General features: G+C 37.1%; 1 protein-coding gene across 2 annotated transcripts in view; it reads left to right on the top strand.

The window, feature by feature from the left end:
• Window positions 1-22,808, top strand: part of fnbp1l (formin binding protein 1-like) — a 58,275-nt gene extending 35,467 nt beyond the window's left edge. Inside the window, exons 4-16 of one of the 2 annotated variants that reach the window (XM_062424770.1) lie at window positions 948-1,095; window positions 2,614-2,676; window positions 3,842-3,946; window positions 4,978-5,106; window positions 5,723-5,869; window positions 6,173-6,397; window positions 11,782-11,891; window positions 12,169-12,301; window positions 12,566-12,660; window positions 13,425-13,606; window positions 14,532-14,569; window positions 15,044-15,164; window positions 17,982-22,808. In XM_062424770.1, coding sequence (XP_062280754.1) covers window positions 948-1,095; window positions 2,614-2,676; window positions 3,842-3,946; window positions 4,978-5,106; window positions 5,723-5,869; window positions 6,173-6,397; window positions 11,782-11,891; window positions 12,169-12,301; window positions 12,566-12,660; window positions 13,425-13,606; window positions 14,532-14,569; window positions 15,044-15,164; window positions 17,982-17,989 — 1,504 coding nt within the window. In that variant the 3' untranslated portion in view covers window positions 17,990-22,808. Of the gene's footprint in view, window positions 1-947; window positions 1,096-2,613; window positions 2,677-3,841; window positions 3,947-4,977; window positions 5,107-5,722; window positions 5,870-6,172; window positions 6,398-11,781; window positions 11,892-12,168; window positions 12,302-12,565; window positions 12,661-13,424; window positions 13,607-14,531; window positions 14,570-15,043; window positions 17,054-17,981 lie in introns of those variants that run through there. The other variant, XM_062424769.1, reaches the window with a different exon arrangement.
• The last annotated feature ends 1,577 nt before the right edge of the window (window positions 22,809-24,385 follow it).

The following is a 24,385-nucleotide window of genomic DNA, read 5'->3' as shown; positions in this document are numbered from 1 at the left end:
GCTTAATATATGAGGTGTGCTCATATAAATCACTTGTATTTCTCACTACTTTTTCATGTAAATGGTAAAACAACATTAAAAAAACAATAAAAAAAAGGTCTTTTCTTTTCTTTTTTTTGTAGAATTTTATTGCCATTCATAAATATTAACAGGCTATTTTAACTGTACAGAACAAAACAATTACCTTGAGATTGGGCTTCGCTCCACACATATGTAAGATTTATACAATTAAAACAATGCTGCAGAGGGTCAGACTGACACTACAGGTCCATATATCACACACAGAATGGTAATCTTAATCAAGGTATAGAGTAATAGCTGTCCATTTCCTTATAAATATAGGCACTTTTAGCTGTAGCTGAGTAGTCATAGGTTCCATCACTCACCTTTTTAATTCATTTATTTAAAAAAAACCCTGAAAACTTTTGGAAACATGTTTTATACATGTTAGCCTTTTTTGTCCTGTATACATAGCAGGAGAAGAGAAACTATAATGAAAAACATACTTACACATACAATACTTTTATGGGATTTATTAATTAATTCAGAATTCAAATTGTGATTCTTATGTAAAAGCAAGGAAGAAAAAAAGTCTGCACACTGCAGCTCCCAATGCAGGTAGATTTATTAGGATATCACCAGTGTGACGTTTCTAGCTCCAAAGTCTTCTTCAGACTCTTATGTGAATCCATTTTCCTCCCCATGCCACTGCCAGGGACATTTTTGGAAATAAGTACAAAATGATTTCCACTTAATGCTGCAAAAGCTAGAATTCTGCAAATATAACATTGTATACTATATGCAATTTATTCTAACATTATACTTTAAATATTTGTGTGTTATTTAAGCTCTTGTTTCGCTGTTAATCAACACTGCATGAATCCAGATGTGTGTGGCCACAGACCAGAGAGAGAAATTGTGCTGAATCACATGTGTCTGTTGTGCAGGTTCACATCGTGTCTGTCATTCTACTCCATACTGAATGAACTCAACGACTATGCCGGTCAGAGGGAGGTGGTGGCTGAGGAGATGGCTCATAAGGTTTATGGAGAGCTGATGAGGTACAGCCTAGACCTCAAAACTGAGAGGAAACATGTGAGTGCACTAACGAGCTCGTTCTTTGAATATTACGGCACAAAGGCGACACATACGGGTTTATTTTAGGTGATGTTTTGTAATGCATCCTTGTAACCTGACTGCCATCTACTGAAAATGAAGACCACATTTATTAGAAAACATGTTGCTTCCTGTCACACAGAGGATGTTGCTGTTTTCCCTTTTCTCTGTGTCGCTTCATATGCATTTGTTTTCTGTTTGGCTTCCCCCAAGAGGATAAATATGTTGAACGTGATGTTAACCATCTGCCTTTTACTCCTTCCACCATCTGCTGGTGCTGTACATGCTTAAAATCTGACATCCACACGCTTTGGAAGAACAGCGCCCTCTTCCTGAAATATGAAATCTAACTCAATGATGTATAATGTGAGGAGGCTGTTATGGTCTTGTTTATTAATGTTTGTCCTATGAATGTATTAACATTATTATAGCAGTGACTTTTTGTTTGTTTTATGATGTTGAAACACTGCAGACACTTTAGATAATAAAATAAAACAAGCTCAACATAATAAAATACAAACTCTAATTAATTTTCATATAATTAAACATCATTAATTTGAATTAAGCAGATAAAAAGCTTCCTCAATACTATACCATTGTGTTTTGTTATTACCATGGCAGTATGTTTCTATCGCTCAGCTTTCATAGCCCATTTACAGTACAATCTTATCATTAGAATAATTTAAAAGTAGATAAATCTTTCCAAGTAATGAATGTCATGTGCTGAATGGTAGCGTTTGAACCACAGCAACAAATGTTTTTAATTTTGTTTTAAGCATTTAAATTCATTTTAAATTGTACTTTCTCAAAACTAAACAAACTCATAGCCCACTTACTAGATTTTTCTCCGCATTTCAGCCGTATCACATGGTCGTCATCAGCAGATGGGGGTGTTAGCTCAGTTGTCATGGAGATTAATCTGTTTACATGTGTGATCTCAGTAGCTGTCATAATTTCATCCTCAGCACTTTCAGGGACACGTCGTCATCGGTAGCTTAAAATTTAAGCATGTCATTGCATTTTTTGACTTTGGAAATATTAGCTGGACAAAGCAAACCCCCCCTCCCCCCCAACTCAGGGTCTACTTACTTAGCTTTTCCCGTCATCCAGACCATGTTAATAGATCCATCTCTGTGAAAACTATGAAAACATCTGCTGATTAAAAATCATGTGATGCAGTTGAAAAAGCTCTAACAGTAAAAAATAAAAATAAAAATTAAACATATGATATAAAATGTTTTGCCTCTTACCTACATGCTGTTCTACCTAGAAATATGCAACTTTTTGAATAGGTAACTAGTTTTTAGTGTAATTTCAGTCACTGGCCTTTGGTAAATCTGTGGCTTGAGCCCTTTTCTTTGATGTTGTATGTAACTGTGACACAAGTTGTGTCAGTCTTTATTTTATGTATGTTGTTCTTATATTTTTCTGTGTAAATGTCTCTCGTTTGCTTGTGTGTGTATGTGTGTGTGTGTGTCTGTGTGTGTAAATGAGCAGCATCTACAGGAGGGCAGGAAGGCTCAGCAGTATTTGGATCATTGCTGGAAGCAGATGGACAACGTAAGTGAGGAGGGAGGGATGAGGAGGAGGAGGAGGAGGAAGGGATGGAGAGAAGAATCAAAGTGTTTAGGCTAGGCAACTTTATTTGTAGAGCACATTTCAACAACAAGGCAATTCAAAGTGCTTCACATAGAACATAAAAAGGCATTAAGACAAACATAGCAAGCAACTTAAGGAGATATAAAGCAAGCAAAGCCAAGAAATGTAACTGAAGGACAAATGGGGATCTGTTTCCCCCCTAAAATTTGTCTTAAGTTATTGAGCACACAGATGGCATTTCCAGTACTTTCATACCTCTGTTTTACATCAGAAATTACTATGATAGGCACCTATGTACCATTCTGTCCATATTAATAAGAAACCGGATTAAAGCTTTTGTTCCTGAGTGTGAAAAAAAACAGCAGTGACCCTTTCTTCCTCTTGTTTTGGCAAACTTCCCAGTCACTGGGGACCAAAGACCAAGATACACACACTGGGCCTCTCAGTGAAGGCCAGCCCCTCCCCATAGCCAAAGGCCCATGTGCCACATTTGGCCCTTGTGACAACCTCCTTTTTGGTTTCCCAAACTGCTCCAGAGAGCGATTCCATTTGTTCACCTTTGAGGTCATTTAATTGCATTTTGCTCAGTTATTTTCTAACAATCAGCTCATTAAGACATTTATAATTAAACACAGTGATTCCATACAACCGAAAATGTTAATTGCTGCTTGTTAACCCCCTCTCTCTCTCTCTCTCTCTCTCTCTCTCTCTCTCTCTCTCTCTCTCTCTCTCTCTCTCTCTCTCTCTCTCTCTCTCTCTCTCTCTCTCTCTCTCTCTCTCTCTCTCTCTCTCTTTCGGGGGCTTTTGATGGTGAGGGTTTCGGTGTGTGGTCTGCATGACTTTAATAGTGACTACCTAGTGACTGGACTGTAATGTCTCAGCTATTCACTGTGTTTCCTTCTCTACTAATGTTACCCAGATGGGCTGGCAGGAAGTAAACTATCTTTGTCTGATTCATCTCCCTCTTCCCTTCTTTGGCTCTTTTACCTCTCATTCACTTTTTTTTTTAAACAGTTTTGTTTTCTCTGAACTCTTTGAAAATGATACAGTCTCTCATATATATTGTCTGTTTCTTGATATATTTAACCTTCTTTCTTTTCTTTTTTTTCTTTCTTCTTATCTTCAGAGTAAGAGGAAGTTTGAGAGAGAGTGCAGAGAAGCAGAGAAATCCCAGATTTCCTACGACAAGCTAGATAATGACATCAATGCCACCAAATCAGAGGTGGAGAAGGTAGGAGGCTCCAATATGAAACATAATTGCTATAAATCAGGAGTTCATTCATAAACTGGTGTGATAAATTCTCTTTAGCTTCTTCTTTTTTGCTTTATCTAAATACTTGGATGTTAACTTTCAGTCGAAAGTGAGCGGAGAGCTTTAGCTTAAAAAATATAACATCATAAAATCACAATTAAATGTTTTTATTCCTTTAATATTTCATTTTTTGACATTAAATTGATACCTTAAGTAAAACTTCATCTCGCTACCTCATACCGTTTTAGTTAATGTTGGTAGTATATAATTGAAGCCTATAAAACTATACTGCAGCTCAATTTTTCCCCCACACTTACAGTTTAGTGTATAATTAGACCTGGTGGATTAAGTGAAAGTTTGAAAGAAAATAAACTGTTTTCGGAGGTAAAATCATAGCCCAGGAAGCTTGTAAACCTTGTTTTTTGGACGAGGAACTACCCAACTGGGCAGCTTCCACCCATACTCATATAATAACAGAATGAAGCAAAACTATGGAAAAAAACAGGAGCTATTTACCCAAATAGTGATAAAGTAGTTTTAATTTTGGCTTTATTGTTAATATATTGTTTTTATGAAGTGTTCAAGACAAAAGAATTCTTCAACGTTACGTGTGTGTTGTTTATGGTCTTAAACCTTCATGATATCAGTTACAAGTTTGATCAATGAAGGCTGCAACTCATGATTATTTTCTTTATCGCTTCATCTCAATAAATCATTTAGTCATGGAAACCTTAAAAATAGTAGAAAAAACGGCGTTCAAAAATTGTGTTGATGCCTTCACTTTGTTTGTTTTGTCTAACTAATGGCTCCTAATCTTAAGATAATTAATTTACTGTCATTTAGGACAAAGAAAAACAGCTTATTATGAATTAACTAATAGTTGCAGCTCTATAGTAATTATGCCCTCAGATTATATTGTATGGTAACATCATACAGTACATACATGTGGTTGATGAGCCATACAGTAAGTCAGTGTGGATTTAATGTTTTGTGTGGATGTAACTTCTCAGGCCAAAGCTCAGTTCTACCTGCGGACTCACATGGCGGACGAGAGTAAGAACGAGTACGCCGCTCAGCTGCAGAACTTCAACGCAGAACAGTGGAAACATTTCAACAACGCCATACCACACATCTTCAAGGTAAAGCAATCATGTTATACTTCACAACAACAAGAATCTGTTGCTTTTTCTCCATTTTTTTGGAGGTTGAAAGAAGTGTTTATTCTGTGTAATCTCACCTTTATTTAACCAGGAATTCTTTTGAGATACCAAAATGTATTTTACAAGGGAGACCTGAGCTGGATCTTTTTAAAATGAATCATAATTTGATTTGGTGAACAACCTTGAATAAATGTTTAATACAGCTAGTGAAACCGCTCCAATTCTCACAACATGAATAATTGACAGCAGCGCTACATATCAAATAGACTTCAGATTTTTACTGTGAAGCCTTAAATAACTAAAACTGTTTGTCTTTCAAGCTTCAATGCATATATTCTCTGATATCTGAAACTTTTAACTCTTTTTAAAATTAGCTTAGTATCATGGTTAGAAAAAGGGAAGTGCCCTGTGAAAGTGTCCCATTAAATGTTTAACCTAGCAGCTTGTCTCATGTAAACCATTACTAATATATTGATTGTCAGTGCTGCAAAGAGAAAAGATCCGCTACCTCTGATGCTTTGTTCATCTGCCTTGTGGAATTGTCAGTGTGTGTCTTGTTACTGGTTTTCATTTTTTCCCCCCTGTGTTGTTTCAGAATCTGCAGGACATGGACGAACGTCGGACGGTGAAGCTCGGAGAGACGTACCGGAGCTTTGCTGAGTCGGAGCGGAGAGTCATTCCCATCATTTCCAAATGCTTAGAAGGAATGGTTTCGGCTGCTAAAGCTGTCGACGAGCGAAGGGTATTTAATTATGATAATAACTTATACAGAAATTCACAAGATAACAAAGTGCTTAATAATAAATCATCTCCGGGGCAACAAGAGACTAAGTAAAACAACAGAAACAGACCAATAAAGAACTAAATGCACTAGATTAAAAGAAAAAAGGGATCATATGAAGGGTGAAAGGAAGGAGAGAGAAACTATTTTACTGTTCATGAACAGATGTAGAAAAAGAAGATGGGAAGGCTCACTTGTTTTTACTTTCTTGGTATCTCTCTTTTTCTCTCACTCATCCCTCTATTTTTACCCTTCCTCTCCAAGGATTCAACCATCGTTGTGGAGTCATTTAAGTCCGGCTTTGAACCCCCAGGCGACTTCCCCTTCGAGGACTTCAGTCAGAATTTGAGCAGAACGGGTTCAGATGGGACCATCAGTACACCCAAAGGAGAAAGAGACAAAGACGGAGCCCCGGGGCCGAGATCCGACCCCAAACACCAGATGAGCAAAACCAAGAACAAGCTCTGGTTGTTCGGGAAGAAACCGAAGGTACAAAGAGGGTTTGATGCTTGTTTTAGATTTGAACAGAGTGCTCAGCTTTCTGTTTGTTTAATGAAGCAGAAAAAACTGCGAAGAGGCTAAAGAGGCGCTAACTATCATCATCAACACATCATCATCATCATCATCCAGTTACATTAATGTGTAAATGTATTACAGTTGGTGTGAATCATTGTGAATCACAGTATTGATTCAAATCTCTTGAAATAAGCATAATTACTGGCACCAGTAATGTAGTCTGCTATATTTAATAGATATGTATGTTTTAAAAAAAGAGGATATAATAATAATAATAATAATGATAATACTAATACATTTTATTTATAGAGCGCTTTACAGAGTCAAAAGACAATTAAAACAATAAAACCATACACAGAATAAATCAAAACACAATCAATAAAAAGCAATGCAGAGAAAAAGAAACAAAATAGAAAAACAAAGCAAATAAAAAAAAAAACATCAAAACAATCAAACATTAAAAGCAGATTTGAAAATGTGAGTCTTGAGGAGAGATTTGAATTTGATGGAGTCAGTGCAGTCCCGGAGGGATTTGGGGAGTGAGTTCCAGAGAAATACTTATTTTATGTACTTATGTCCAATACTTATGAAAAACAAACTGCTAAACAGATAAATATCCATATGATGCTTGTAATTTATCATTCATTTAATTCTACATGTGCATCATTTTATTAGTGTCTGTATATATCTGTATATAATATCTTGGCCAAAACAAATGCCTTATAACTGAATGAAAATCTTTAGGAGGACTCTCCATATTGCAATACAGAAATATATAACACCCAGAAATGTACCTGTATTATATATTATTTAAACAAGAACTGACACAAGCTTTTATTAAAAGTCCCTTTTCAGTATTGTGATCTCAGAAAGCACCGGTGTTCACTCCCTCTTAAACTGAAGCTACATATTTGAGTAATAAATCTCCACCCTACAGCTAAACATCATTCAGCTTTAACAGTAATATCCTGAGCTCACTCAGTTATTATATCTTATCAACCCTCCTCCCTGCATTCCCGCAAGTGAAGTTGAAGTTTTCAGATAATATTGAATGTCATTTTTATTTTATTAGTTTCTCTAGGCGCCTCAGTTTTTTTGTCACCTTTCCAGCGTTTGTCTGAAGTCTTCGACACACTCCTTGGACCTTGCCCCAACGCTACATAAAGACCACAATGGTTGATCATTAACACTCTGCTGTTGGTTTATGTTTACGTCATCGGCTGCCTCACAGTATCAGGAACCTGTGTGATAGACAGGGCGTGTGTTTGTGTATATGGATTAATTGAATTGTTCAACACGTTGTGCTCTGAGGTTTCATAGGCGTGTCACACAAAAGATCTTAAATATTTCTCTGTAACATCAAATATCCATGACTAACTCACTAAACAGGCAACATTCAGAGTTTAAAAAAAAACAAAACATCTGAAGATATTTATTAATATTTGAACATTCAAAAGCATAGTTAATCTGCTCCGTTTGATCAGATTTGACAAACAAATCATAAACAGTCATCAAGTTGTGGTTCAAACGTTGCTTAATCCTGATTGCCACATGGAGAAATACATGACATCACTTTTTTTTCCGTCAGCTCGCTTCAAACCAGTTAAAAAAGCACAGAGAACAAGAAAAAAATACATAAATCTCAGATGGGAAATAACCAAAACTGTTCCAACTTTGGCAGAAAACACTATTTTCATGTCTGATTCCTTCCTACTAAGAAGCTAATTGAGAAAAATCATCTTCCAGGCCTTTAATACATTCTCTGTTGAAGTCTTTATAAATTTACAGGATTATAAAACAACATATTTGTAGTTTTTTTTTTGAGCTGGTTAGAGGAGCGACCGTGAACTGGGCACTGCATTTCAAGATGGCGCCTCATTCATTCCTGTGAAAGTGTCCCCACTGGGCGCATTCACGGAAAACATCTTTCAGGCTTCTTTTCAGGCATTTTTGGGCTCACAGAGCAAGTTCGCTCGAGGTGAGAGCATGCAAATAAGAGCTTTCACTGGACTGAGACAGCTGACTTTGTCTTGGCTAAACAAACTCATGAACTGCATGACAAAATTTACTGAAAAGACTCTTTGAGACTTTTCAAACTGTATCGACCCAAATTGATTTAATCCTTATACAAAGAGTCATGTGGTGATATTTGTGATGCTCAGGAAATTTAATTTCCCATGTTGCAGTTGTTCCATTTATAATAAAAGTAGAAATCATGGGAGTTTTACTGGAGTTGCGGCACGCTCCCGTCATCTCGATCGTTTAGTGTAAAGTGGTTAATCTGAGCTACTTTAGGTCAGTCTGAGTCAATCATTTCCTCGTTTTGGCCTTAAGACAATATCAGATGCGTTTGATATTATTGCAAGTCTTTCAGTCAACCAATAGATGAGCTCTAACCAAACCAGAGGCTCCAGTTCACATCTCACTCAGCCCTGCTGAGTGAGATGATGTCCAGTATCATTTTCAGCAATTAAAATTAGTTTGTAAGGAGAAAGCGCAAGTCTAGCTCTTCATTCAGTCCATGTGGTCCGCTACACAATGCAGCTCCTGAGGCTTTAAGATCACTTTTAAACTCACATTAAGTCTGTTTTTAGATCATCAAAGCGCTCACACTGAGTTATGAAAAGTCATGAAGGAGTCATGCTTGTGACTCTTTCATGACTTGGCTGAACACCTGTTTATAATATCCTCATAAACCTGAATGTTATTTTTTTATGTGAACACGGGCGGTTATCTCCCCAGAGCTAAAATAAAACCATCAAAACAAGAAACACTTTGCACAATACAACACAAATCCAAACGATATGTCATCCTGACCTCTCCGTTGTTTTCCTCCCACCATCTTCCCGCTCCCCCGTCAGTCCCCTTCCTCTTCTCCTCCTCCACCACCATCCTCCTCCTCCTCTTCCCGTCCCCGGCCCACCTCCAACCTATTCCCTCCGACCCGGTTCAGCACTGACCTAGTGAGCCACTATCTGTCTGAGATAAAGACTACAGTACCCAGAATCCCCCAGAACTTGAGGGGCCTGAGGAGAGGGGTGAGCCAGGAAGTAGCGTTGCAGTGTTTGAGTTTGATTAAGAAAGGTTCTTTTTTTGTTGTTTTTGGGTGATTTTTTTGGTTTTAAATTTCTTCTGGGTGTCTGCAGGTCATTGAAATGTATAAAGACCTTTTTCAGTCTAGTTCAAATCAGGCTTTAAATGCAATTTTATTTTCAATCTATTGGTCTGTAGCTGATTCAAAATTTAAATATGACTCGATGAAACTTGCAAAGACCTTGTTTTCATTTCTGTTTTAGTCATTCTTGGTTTCTTTCTCATTTCATCATAATCTCTTCTTTTTTTCTTTTGTTTTGTGTGATTTTTTTTTCTCTTCTTTTATTCATGAGACAGATTTCTTCTCCAATCACAAGATGAAGGACCCTTGGTGATTGATTGATGTGTGTGAGTGTGTGTCTGTGTGTGTGTTTGTGTGTGTGAGGGATTTTGGGGCTTTTCTGGTTGCAGTGTTGAGTGGAGGGACTTGGGGGTCTGAACATGTGTTACCAACATCATGTGTGTTTCTCTGATGTCGGTAACTCCTCTGAGTTTGCAGTGGTGTGTGTTTATGTGTGTGTTTTGGAGTTGCTTTACTAACAGTGTTACTGTGCAGAGAGTTCTGCTTTCAGACAGTTTAACACATGTTTATGAATAACACACAGCTTCAGTGACAAAGTCAAAGCTTCCATTGACTTTTGCTCCTGTCACTTCTGTCAGGACCATCTGTGACTGTCCGCTTTTCAGTCTGGTTTAATCTGTCAAGTCGCCCTCGGAGGAAGAGCTGGACGAACTCACTGGCTGACTGTCATCTTAACAAGTGACATTATTCTATTTTATTATGGATTATTATGTATAAAGATGTTAAAAGCAACCTATGAAGATTCCTTGTAAACAAACAAGAGTCAGTTACTATTTTAAAGCAAAAATGCCCAAAATTGGCTTGATCCAGCTTCTAAACTGAGAGGACTTTTTCGCTGTCAAATTTGAAGGTAAACTGAATATAGTTTGGTTTTAGTCTATTTGTAAATAATAACAAGCAATTAAAATACTCATCCTCAAGCTGGGGGCAATTATAACATTTTAAGATTGTTCACTATCTCCAGAGTCCTTACAGATGAAGTAATTAATGGATTAATTAACTTTTTTTGTTTTGTTTCATGAACGCTTCTCAGTTATTTAAAGTAAACTGTACCTCCCTGGGTGCTGATGAAAGCAGAAAAAACATGGCATAATCAGATGTGACCCATCTCACACCAGGAAGCCATTATAAATATTCATCTTCACTGTTATGTAGTAAGCATGAACTATTGTAGAATAAATACTTCTGGTATGTGATGATTATTTGTGATTTTAGTTTGGAATTTAATCCTTTGGCCAAACTGGGAATGGATAATTGTCTGACTGGTTTTTATGCCGACTAACTTGTCGGTGGACTGACAGCCTGACTGACTGAAAAACTAACCTGCATCCCATGTTGTTTGTTTCTTTTTACTGGAATTGTTAATGCATTTCAGTGGTCAGTCAAGATGGTAAGTGTGTGTGTGTGTGTGTGTGTGTGTGCAGAGTAGTAATACGTAGACTCAGCAGTGTAGCAGTGCATGAACCCTCACTATGTAGGATTCCCCATAGTGTCCAATCCACAGTATATAAACTAAGTAGTGATGGTTGGGTAGTCGTCCTTTTCAAATTAGTCTTAATGTAATATTTTCTTTCCCCTAGTTTTAAAGCTAGTCTCTCCTAAAATGTTAAAGTAGCATTACACTCCATTTCCATGTTATTATTGACATTTAAATGGGCCTAAAAGGGAATTTGTGCCACTCCAGAAGACAATGTATTATTTTAAGAGGGAGAAAAATCAAACTGTCTGAATACTTTAGGTCAAATATTAAACTCCAGAACAATTATCTGAATGTTTATGCAAAATATTCAGCATTAGCACCTCTACCTGTTACTGATTGTAGATTTAGTTTTTCTTACATTTATTTGAATGTTATTTGTTACGTTAGTCATTAGGGTTTTTTCTTTTGCAATTGAGGAAGAACCATTAACAGCAGGGAACTCATCTGCCTGGTGTATGATTCTCTTAAACATCAGTTTCAGTTGCTTATTTTATTATTTGTTATTCATTTAAAAGTGTGCTAACTAATGGAGGCACCAAACTATGTAACAGACCTGTCTGTACACCGTAGTCTTTATTCTGCTGTTTCTTTTCTCATTTTACTAACTTAAGGTGGCTTGTGTGAACCAGCGCTGGTGTAAGCTTAGAAGAAGTTAATGTAGAGTTATGTAGCAGAATCACCAATGCTCTTTCTTTTCACCAGGCGCCGTCTCTGGAGGATTTCAGCCACTTGCCCCCCGAGCAGAGGAGGAAGAGGCTTCAGCAGAGGATCGATGAACTCAGCAAGGAACTCCAGAAAGAGATGGATCAGAGGTACAGGCAGTAACCAGTCGGTCCGAGTTACCACACATCCAGAAAAAATAAGAAAATTAAACATAAACTTAAAAAGTCCTGAAACAACATAACTCACGTTGGAGATAATGGCGTGCAAGGCTACTAGGAACAAAATAACAATGATAATTTGTATTATAGTGTGGGTGTTTATGTTCTTCCTCATTTTTATAACGTATGAACTGCTTATTATTGTTATTGTTATTATCAGTCTTTCCAGTCAGCACCATATGTGCATGTTTGTGTTTCTTTCTGCCAGAGACGCGCTGAACAAGATGAAGGATGTTTATGAGAAGAATCCTCAGATGGGAGACCCCATCAGCCTGCAGCCCAAAATATCAGAGACCATATGTAACATGGAGAAGCTGCGCTCTGAAATACATAAAAACGAGGTAAAGAAAGGGAGAAGTTGTGATGAAAATATCGGTTGAGAGATGAGAAGAACAATTAGAGGTGAAAATATTTCATCTTTTTCTCCTCCTTGGGAGTATCATATTAACTCAATAAAATATGCAGCTTCTGGTCAGCCCAGCTCTGGGGCCGACAGCACCACCTGCTGGTCAACTACGCAAACTCATATTCAATGTGTACACAGTAATGATGCTGCCAATCAACATATAGTGCTTTTAATATTAACAGAAGTCTCCCGTTTACAGACTTGGTTATCTGAGGTGGAGGGAAAGCAGAGCTCCAGAGGAGACAGAAGACACAGCGCCGACAACCACCATCACACTCCTCAAGGCAGAGAGAGGTAGACGCCTTCATAAGTTTAACTCTGTTACACATAAACAAGATGCGCTATTCAAATTCAGTATTCAGTATTTCAGTAGTATTCAAATATTAGGTATTAACTGTTAAACAGGTTACAGTAATCTTATCACAGGATAATCAAAGTCTTCATCAGGATGTGCTCCATGAGTGTCTCTCTACAAAATAGGAAATACATTATATTTATTAAGTAAAATAAATAAATACACATATATAGTAGGTGTGTTATTAGTCCATTTCAGCATATTTAAATCCACATTAACTAGCTTTAGAGGTTTTTTTTGCCCCCAATACGTCAAACTTTACATCATTTTCATGGGTATAATCACATAATCTCCAAATAATTTCATAGCATGTGAAAGGTCTGTAAAACTTGGTACTAATTATAGAGAAATTAGCATAGTATTCAATTGGTATTCTTCCAGTTAATTGATTTAAGTTCATTGCTAGTGTAAACCAGAAAGTCTTTGCATCAGTGCTCAGCAGGTCAGCTCAACATGCAAAAAGTCACATTTCTATACAGGCAAACATGTAATTCAAATGAGTAATAAATTAATAATTTCTTGGGTTTTAATGGAGCTTTTCTTTAAAGAAAAGTCCTGTTTTCCCCACAATCAGTACCAAATGACATAGTTCTCTCAAGAAAGGTTATCAATGTATTAGTAGAAAGTTACAGAGAAACAAGAAGAAGCTCCATATTTTCATCCTTTAAACACAAAACTCACTCCTGCTGCCTCTTCCCATCAGTCCTGAGGGCAGTTATACAGACGACACCAGTCAGGAGCATCACACGCCTCATCACCGCACCAGTCCTCCACAGCCAGGTAACCCGAACCCGAACCCAGACCCCCACGAGTTTGACGACGAATTTGACGATGACGATCCGCTACCCGTCATCGGACACTGCAAAGCGCTGTACTCCTTTGATGGTAAGGACTACAGCACTAATTGTTTGTCCTGTCATAAATGTTCCAGCGAACAGTGTTGAAGCACTCAGGGAATTAAGGACTAAAGGTCACATTTATGATTTAATAAAAGTGAGACCGACATAATTTAAGAAGCAAATATAACCAAGCTATTAAAAGAGCTAATAAGTTGTGTTACCAGTGTGTGATAGTAAATCATCACCAATGGAAATCAAACTGTATCAAACCAAATAAACTATAGGTTTTTGGTTTTTATAAGCTAATTAGCCAGGTGGCTAACTTGGCCGAAAAAACAATGCTAATGTTAGCATGCTGCTACTTACTAACTCTACTAGCCACCAAATGGTAGCAACTGTTAATGATTGTTTGACAAGAAGAAAGTAATGGTTACCTGTAAAGACACCAGGGTTAGTTAGTCAGATATCTCAGTGGTTATATGATCTATTGCCAGTGAGTTAAAAGATTAAATATGCAATAAATGTGAGTTGTTGTTCACATGTGGATCTTCAGTATGGCTACCAGAAAGAGTGTTACATCACCTATAAAGTCTAATTCCTGACCAGCGTTATCCATGAGAGATAATCCACTTGTTGTAAATATGATATTATAGTTATATCTACAAATGAGCGACTGTGGCTCATGAGGCAAAGCGGGTCATCCATTACTGGCAGGGTTGGCAGTACGATCCCCGGCTCCTCCTGCCATCATGTTAAAGTGTCCTTGAGCAAGACCCTGAATCCCAAATAGCTTCTGATTGTCGGGCTAGCGTTTGAGTGTGTGTGTGTGGTTAAATGAGAGGCTTGTTGTAAAGTGGTTTGTATAAAAATGCTAAATAAATACAGTTTACTCATTATTTACTAAATATCTGCAGTGTTTTATGACAAAAAGATTTCACTGTATTTAATCTGTGTTTTTGTTTGACTCTTAGGTCAGAACGAGGGGACGCTGGTGATGGCAGAAGATGAGGTGATTCATCATTTTTTAATCTTAATTTTATTGTATTCATCATTTTGTGTATTTATTGGAAAAGACTCATTTCAACATTGTTAATAATTAAAGCCCTTGTGTCTAAGTTTTTCAACACGTCTGACTTTGGACAATGGTAGTGTTACCTTAGTTACCAAAGGATGATTATTGATTTTGGTTCATGCTTAAATCTCCAAAGTCTGCTTAGAAATAAAAAAAAAATAAAATTGCTCTTAATTGCTCTGTTGTCAATTGAAACCTTTATCCTAAATAGGCAGTTTTGATGTTGATATGAAATCGATTTAAACTGATATTTAATGTTTTTAATAGATTTAATTAACCTTCTCAAACATTAGAATCCACCTTGTCGAGAACATATTTTGGTGTTTGTGTTTTCATCACATAATTAGTAATTATAATAACCTGTAATACTCATATGAATCAATAAAACAAATCTTTTCCTGTTGCTTCCAGGTGTTGTACATCATCGAGGAGGACAAAGGCGACGGCTGGACACGGGCGAGGAAGCAGAGCGGGGAGGAGGGCTACGTCCCCACCTCCTACGTAGAAATCACCATGGAGAAAAACAGCAAAGGTGCTGTCACCTACATCTGAAGCTACACTGTCCTCTTGTCTTCTCAGCCATTCCTCTGTCAGTCTCTCCATTTTCTGCCCTCTCTCTGTGTTCCTCAAGATAACACTGGAAAAAAAAGACAGCATCTGTACACCTGCATGGACATACATCCATTTCCCCTCTTCTGGTTTCCATCCCATCTATCTATCCTTCTGTCTGTTTATTCCTCTAACCCTGTGATCATTCATCCTCACCCTCCTCTCATATCTGTGGGACTGATATTTCAGAGGTGAGTGTCTGAGCATGAAGACAAATAGGAAGAATCTATTTGATGGTGTTTGAGTGACTTGTATATTGTATATGAGGCATTTCTGTGTGAGCGTGCGTGTGAGAAAGATGCTGTTTTTGAGCCACTTGTCGAGGCTTCACCACTTCTTATCGATCAAAGTGTTTAAGATTGTTTATATAATATATTAGAAACAATTTATTTTTGTTTTATCCATTCTTTTAATTATTTTTGATGTTTCTTTCTTTTAAACGGGAGGTGTTTAAAACTCCCTGATTTTAAAATCACTGGATTCATGTGTCGACATAATTTGAAGTGTAAGACGTCTTTTGAGTTCATCTCTTTTATTTCTGTGTGAATGTGTGTATGTGTGTGTGTGTGTGTGTACATGCACATCTTTGTTTTTCTGTGTTATCTGTGCCATCAAACCAGAGTTTTGTCCAGATGGAGCAACGGAAATGCTCTCTTTATTCTGTTAAGAAGGATTGCAGTAAAAATTCCTCACAGTGTAGAAAGAAAGAAGGCTGTTTTCACATTGGACTTTGTTACAGGAGTTTTTAAAGTTAACTTGTTTAAGTATTGTTTCATCCTGTTGGTGTCCTGAATGACCAAAACCAACAATGTGTTAATCCATTCCCAATACTTTCTGACTCCTCTACTCTGTCAGCCCAAAGTCCATTGGTTCCTACTGAAGACATAAATCTAAATGCAGTACAAAGGCTCAGTAATGAGTATTTATCAGGGACTATTATCAGGTGCGTATATTACAGTAAATCAGTATTTCACCTTTGTAAAGTTAGGGGCTTGTGAGAGATTAAAAAAGAAATCAAAACAGCAGAGGCTGAGATATTCCAACTTTAAGTCCGTGGTATTGGTCAAACTCCAAAAGCACTGGATCATACATGTCCCATAATGCAAAGCGACAGCACAAACCCACATCTTTAAAACTCTGCATATGCAGTTTGTAATACAGCCCAAACCCCAAAAGTTAATTTCTCTTCCAGAGCTCAGAAGACATTTATACAACTGTAAAATCATTCATAAAATCAGTGGAATGTCCCTTTTATAAACAAATGTATAGATTCATTTTTGAAAAGCCCTAAATACTTTTGACACATACAAAACAAATATTACTCAAACAGGATTAGAGCTGGTACTCTTCGTTGATGAATCATTTAGTTCATCAACAGAAAAATATTCTGTAACTATTAATCGTTTGTTTTCCTTTAAAAAAAAAAAAGTTCATGCAGTAATCAATTAATCAAGTTAGTCGCAGCTCTAAACAGGAGTAAATAGTGTGTTTGTTGGACTATAATGGAGCTCAGGAGGAATAAGATATTTGGCAATACTTTGTTGTGGAATCAATCATTGTTGGTTTTAATCTTTTCAAGGAATAAAAAGGAAAATATTCCCAGCCTTAACCTTTAAGTCAAAGTTATTTACCCATTTTAAGAAACTTATATATCATAGTGAGAAGTTGAAAGCCTTTTTTGCAGAAGTTGGAATATTCACCTCATTTTCTCAGAAAGATCATGTATGTTCTATATATTTTTGCACTCGTATATTATTCTGACTGTTCTTGGTCATTGTTTGACTTCACTTATTAAAAACAGCTCTTACATTACAGTTTTTACTGGCATCCATTGTAATATAATGCACTGCAGGTGTTGTGCAGCAGCTGTGCCGCCTGATCATCTTATAGTACTCATGTTTGGAGGATTATTATTGCAGCCAACACCTTCTAGTACAAACATCACAACACCCAAATACTCCCATGACCCGTCTGGGTGACTGTATACTGCCAACTGGCAAGTGTGGCAACCATTTATTTGCAGGCATTATGTTATCAATTCTTACACAATCATGAAGTGTTGTAAGTGGAAGCTGCCAAATGCACAAAAACAAACATAAGTTAAGCGTAAGGTCATGAACCTGCTGCCGTATTGCTGCTGCACAGTAGAGACATAGCTGAACACTGGACTTCTCAGTTCATTCATAACATGCTGAGTTAGTACCACATTCACTCTGAACAGACAGTTTTTAGTGGATATATTAAAATGCTTCAAGGGCTTCGCAATTAATCTTTTGCTTCATGTTTATGTGTAGCAATGCAGTTCCATCATTAAGTCAAAAACCAGAGGGAAACATCGTCATTATTGTCGGGTGGATTGCAACGAAAGGTTGGCATGTGACAGGGCTTCAGATGTTGTTTTTGTTTATTAGTTTCTTTGTCCGAAAAAACCTGAAGAAGAGAACGATGATCCTGGCAGCTCTGACTCCTAACAGCATTACCAGACAGAAGCTGCAGGATACCTCAAATGCTTTGGATTGTTTTCTTTCACTTTCCACTTGGCGAACCCTTTGAAGAGAAAGTCAAATCTCCCCAATGGAAAACCTGACGTCTACTCTTTCAGTTTTTGGTTTTTTTTTACACAGAAAAGATGATAAGTGTTGACTGTCAGACATCCTGCTTAACATCCATCACCTCTAAGTGTGTTTTTCTTGGTGTGTATGCGTTTTAGTAACTCGCTCTCTCCCCTGTGTGACTGTAGGTTCCTGAGGGCTGCAGGGTGGCCGGGCGATTTGATTGGCTGGTGGAGGGCTCACGCTGATTGCTGATTATTGGTGGTGGGGGTGACCAAGAAAGAGAAAGAGAGAGAGAGAGAAAATAAGACAAGAGAGGGGAGGAAAGGAAAAGGAAATAATTGATCTGAAAGGCAGGTTTGCATGTCTGCATGCTCACAAATCAATAATCAGGAAAGAGCATTCTGGGTTAGTAGAAGACAAGGGAGGGTCGTACAGTAGGTTGAAGAGCAGATGACCCCTAAAGCCAAAAATAGGCACCATTAACATTTAATATCTTAATGTAGGGTCCCATGTGGTAGCCACTGCAGAAGTCCCACGGCTTTCCAAGAATTTATCTAAAGAGTAGCAGAGCAGTGAGTCTTTAAAGGCCTTTTCAGACCACAAAGAAATGGCAGAAAACATGAAATTAACAGAGGCATCAATATGCTGCTTCCTGGTCTGTAAGGGTCTTACAAGTTGGGACTTCTGTGATGGCTACACGTCTTTAACAGTTTTGAGCAAATTTGATCACATCAAGGGGGAACAAACCTGATGATCTCTCTCTCCGATTTGAAAAATTCAGGAATTTTCCATTTTAGGACCCATACTTGACTGGAGGACAGTAAGTCATGTGCATGTGTACTCAAAAGTTTTAACTCGGAGAGCAGAGCAGCAGCAGGTTTTCCTCTCTGATATGATGTGAATTAAAGTCAGTCTCCTCTCTGTAGGTGCTGGTCAGAGTGTTTTTGGAAAAGTTGATCTAAACCGTTTGTAGTGTTATTTAAGTTTATCATATTAGCATTTTTCAACTCTAATAAATGGGTTCCACAAACCACAAAAATAGCTTTCTGACAAAATATTCTCATCACGAATTCCACGTACTTGAATGACAGGATGTCTGAGCAACTCTGTCCACTGAGGAAGATCATGAGATGTGGCCGAAGTATTTGGAAACAACAAGTAAGTGGACCTTGTGATGAGCAATATTTTGTCAAACTGCTGTTTCAGAGGTTAAGAATCTGTTAAGAAAAATGCATCTTCAATCTGTTAAGGTTTTTTTTGAGTAAAGTAATCCTAATTTACAGATTAACATTTTCTCCCTTTACCACACTATCAGCACTTAATCTTTTCCCCTAAACCTTTGATCCAGCTCCTGAGAGAAACATCAGCTCAGAATATCAGGGTTTAATATCTTTCAGGGTCAGTTTTTTTTTCTTCTAATTTGCTGCCACTAACAATATCAGCGCTGCACTGTTTTAACTCATCTTTGTTATATCATTATCATCATCATCTGTGCTCTGTTGGTGATGTCTGCCTGCCTGCCTGCCTGCCTGAGCCACTCTGCTCCTCATGCCTGCCTTCATGTGTCACCGACATACAGTCGCTTGTCTTTAACGTGTCATAAATGTCTCCGAAAACATGATCAGCTGTTTAATCTGCATTTTTTTTGCGTGTGTGCAACTCTGGCTGTCTGGACTGTGTTGTATGTTGAATGCAATGTCATCATGATATCTTAATGAGTTTCCAGCATGATTTATTTATTTATACGATCTCCTAAACAGCAGCTGGGTCAAATAAGAGCTACTCGTTAGGCAGGGCTATCAGATGAATACAGGACCTCTCTACTCCTCTCTTTCTTCTTCTCCTTTTCCCACCTGTACTCTTCTTCTTCTTCTACGCCTGGGTTGCAATTCCACCAGTTGACCAGCAGATGGCAGCATTTCCCCACCAAACTACAGCTCAGCTCGAGCAGGACCGGGACACTTCATTAATAACACCAAACGAAACAAAACACACAAAAAAGAAGAGCTTCGATGTCTTTGCAGTCTGACTCTGCCTTAAAACTTCCTGTTGTTTTACTGTGGAGGGATTACTATTATTCCACACACATATCTGGATGTGTCTGCTCTTCTGCCTGACTACGTCTCCCATCAGCCACCTGGGCTCAAGCCCCACCTCCTTGGGGGAGGATTCTTAACTTCATCTCCCTGACAAGTTTTTTTTTTTCCATTTAATCAGTTGTATTTGTGAATGTGACGACACACGCACACATGTATCAATGACTTGTATGCACACATTTTATGGGAGGCCAAACAGGCCAAAAACACACGTTGCATGTTTTTGACCCCTTTGGCTTTCCATACACTTTTAACATATAAAAAGTGTGCACACATGCCTGCGTTATATGCGTGATGTTAGTTTTACCATTGAATGATTTGTACATATTAACATCTTTTTATGTCATGCTGAATGTGTTTCCATGGTGATTGTTTTTAGGTATGTTTGATTGACACTCTTCATGAGAGACAGTAAGGTTTGAGTTGAACCGATGCACTTTGCCCTGAAGTACTACAGCATTTGAATCCGACTAAATGAGAGAGTGAGTGGATGAATGAATGGATTGAAGGTCTGTGGTGTTTGCAGATAGAGGTGTGGACTTTATGAATGACCACTGTGTAGCAGCGAGAAACAAAGTAAGGCTCTAGTAATATTCTCTTCTAACTGGTTTTTTATACTCCTTTTGTAACTCTTGACGAGCAACTTTTTTTGCATGATTTTCTAGATTCTTTGAATTCATTCATTCGTCTCTGTCAGCGTTTTAAAGTCTCTCTGGTGATTCTTTTTTCTTTTTTTCTTAACCAGTCGCTGTATTCGCTCAATACACTAACAAAATTACACACCTAATGTAAAACTTCAACTTCCTTTTGATGCTATTTAAGACAAAAATGCCACTAACCAATCCTCTCTTGTCAGGGTAATCTAAGCAGCAGGTCCGCGCCTTTTAGTTGTAATCTGTGTTTCTTCGTTGAAGCTGTGAAATGTACAAAATGATGCTGTAGATGTTACTTGAACTTACTTGAACGTTCCCCCCCTCCGGCCACACTACCCCGCTTTTCCTCTCCTATCTATAACCGATTTGCATTAAAGGGGTATTACAACGATTTTTTGATATCACACTTCGATAAAGTTGCAAGAAACAGATTAAAACAAGAACAGTGAAAATCAAGCGGCGAAAGCAGAGACATCTTCACTTTAAGTCCTTAAATATGGTGCAAGCTTAAAAAATGTTGGAGCAACTTAATAGCTTATCTTTTTTATAAGACCATCCCTGCCTACTGCATCCTTGAAACTACACTACACCTCCAGTTTGTAACAGAGTCATCTGGTTACAATGTTAAGTCTTGAAGCCCAAGCCTACATCATCAGGGTTATTTTTTTTTTAAATTCACAGGTTGAGTAGTGTGCTTAATTGCACGATTCTGATCTGTTAAATTAGTGGAGTGCCTCTTTAAGACGCCCTCTCTGCTGATTTTGGATGCAAAATGGCGCAAATGATACAAACTTATCAGTCTCTGCAGTTTGTTGTTTTTTTTTACTTTTACATGATGCCTTCTAAATCTGTACACAGATCTATCAGTGCTTATTATTGATCTGTATACATATCTGATATTATTGTTTTCCAAATAAGAATAAACTACAGATTATCTGCTCGTGATTTCCTAAACTGAGTTGAAAACGATGATATCAGATATGTGCAACAAAGTGTTACATGTTGATTTTATTTGTTTGAGTTGTAATCATGTCATACTGTTAATTAAATATTAAAAGCAATTGCTGCAACTAATTATTATTAATATAAATGTTTTATTAATTGTTTAGTCTATTAAATGTCAAGAATAGTGGAAAATGCCTATCGAAAAATCCAACGAGATGTCTTCCAGTGTGCTAGGACTGTTTGACAAACAGTCCAAAAAAACCCCAAAGATATTCAAAATACATGAAATAAAACAAAGAAAAGCAGCAAATTCTCACATTTTAGAAACTAGCTGGTGAATATTTGGCAGTTTTTGCTCAATAAATGACAAACCAATCAAAACCAATACCCAACTTATGCTCTCATGCAAGACAAACGCAGGCAGGACTTATTCAGATTGTGGAGGTGATTATCCTCTGATGTATGTAACATGAGGATAAAGGGCAGTCATATGTAGAAATAGTCATTTCTGTTTGTAGGAAATGACTGTGTAGTTGTCTGCAGGGCGTTTTTACTAACTCATAGACTGTTTAACTCCTAAATAGACGGTGCACTTACATTGTTCATGCTTTCTTCCCTAAATGTCCCTTTTGAGTTCATCTCATAGGCATGTTTTTGAGTGTACTGCCCCCTTTTAATCACCATTGTCAATAGCAGCTTTTTACCAAACATCCCATTAAGAGCAAAGCTTCCTACTAATTAAAATACCTGTAAAAAAACAAAACTGTGAGCTGCATACTTTAATAGCCACTGTGCTGTCATTTTGAATATTATGCAAAAAAAAAAACAAAACATGCATATTAACAGATCAGCTTTGAGATGCTCGATGCTACGATGAAGTTTGCAGTAAGTTCTTGTAAAAACAGTGCTTTACTGAAACCTGGCAGGCTTCTGTGAGCATGGTGCTGTTTATCACCCAGCAAAAACCAGACATGTTCTTCTCTACATTCCTCCTCTTCTTTTAAAAAAATCAACCGATCATCCTGTGGAGACTTTGCACCTCTGTACAGACACTGCCCAGCTGTTTAACTCCAGGGTCACAACCAAACCCTTTTTATTCTTTTCAGCATGGAGTCACAGCAGCAGGTACAAGGTGTCTCAGCAGGTTATTAACATGTCAAATCCATGTAGATCTGTGTGTTTTTACCATGTTGTATATGTTGTAATAACCGATGGCAGTACTTCTCTTTCCATATTGTGCACATCTTTTTACTTTGAATGTTGTCAGACACTTTGTGAACAAAAATGCTTTTTTGTTTTGTTTTTCTCTTCCAAGATATTGTTCAAATAAACAGCAATGAAAAGCAGATTTGTGTCAGTGAGGTTTATCGGTGAGGGGAGAAGAAGAAAAGCAGTAAAATAGTAACTTCTAATATCTAGCTTTGCCAGATGAGACCTGAGATTGATATTGAGTGTAATAGTTTCTGTGAAATTAACACTAATGTGACTGAAATACAGAGTATGCAGAGAAATGCAAGTAAATGATAATTTTACTCCTTTAAATTGTTAAAACCCTGAAAATGAATGACAATTTGGACTGTTGGTCAAAAAATGGACTAATTGAAAGTGGAAAATAATACTGATTTGTAATATTTTTATAGCAGTTTTAGAAAGGAGGTATTTCTGGCCCTAAGAAACCCAAAGGGAATTCGTTTTTTTTTCCAAATCTGACACTGCATAAAAAATAATAATGCATCTAAATCAATGTTGTTGCTAATCATTGACATACTCCATACTGTGATCATCCCTCCCAAAATAATTATATTTGCTTTTTGTATATGGAGAATAATTCAAATTTTGTTTTTTCATTAAAAAAAAAAGTTGTATGTTAACAAACTGGCATTTACAGGGTTAAAATCTTGAAAATTCATAAATATTTGATAGTTATAATCAAGACTGATGTTCGTTAAAATAATAATTCATCAAAAGTGGAAAATAATGTTAATTTCTAAAATTGTTATGACAGTCTTTTTTGAAAATGTTGTCCCTAACGAGCCTTGTGTAGCACTTTCTTAAATGAGACACGAGGGTTGAACATCAGATATCACTGCTGCAGGCGTTTCTGCAGACAAGGTGATACTCATGACCAAAACAGTGTAACACAAGATGTAAAATCATAATTTGTATTTTTTAAACTCTGTCACACAAATATGTAGCCTGTTTGACCTCCACAGATCATACACCATATTTATTCAATCTTAACCACAGTAGTCATAATATAAACATATTAAAATTCATCAACATCTTTTGTTTCTTTACAGTCAGTCTTCTACAGAAAATATATACATTCAATTATTAACATGCTAACGTGTCACATATGTACAACTTTAGTCTGAAATGTTAACATACTTTTGTGTCTGTGGATTCATATAGAAACAAAAAAGTTGGTTTCTTATTTGTCGAACTGTGTTGCTGTATAAACATTTCTATCTACATTAACACAGGTGCAGAAAATCTTATTTGAAATTGCTGCTACGATTCAGATTTTTTTCCTCCTGTGTAAATAATCTTCATATTCTCTGTAGATTTCTGGGGAAATACAAGTTCCACCCAGAAAACAACTCAGGGAACATTATTATTATAATGCATTATATACACTCTATGTATGTCAAAGGTCAAATAGATTTCATTGTGTCCTGATCAGAGAAAGATGCAGACACCTCATCATTCATTACTTCTGTTAAATATTAATTATTCTTATCTAGAAACTTGTTTTTCCCTCTTCTTTCCTGACTTAAACTCAGGAATCAGAGTTATCGAGGCCTTTAAAGAGACACCTGACATTTTAACTTGATGTACTTTTCACAACATTAACTGGAATGTCAGTGTAAAAAAAAAAAAAAAAAAAATTATAAA

The sequence above is a fragment of the Scomber scombrus genome, chromosome 8 (assembly GCF_963691925.1).
Source record: "Scomber scombrus chromosome 8, fScoSco1.1, whole genome shotgun sequence".
NCBI lineage: Eukaryota > Metazoa > Chordata > Actinopteri > Scombriformes > Scombridae > Scomber > Scomber scombrus.
Note: the sequence above shows the minus strand (reverse complement) of the source record. Positions and strands in the feature narration are given on the sequence as shown.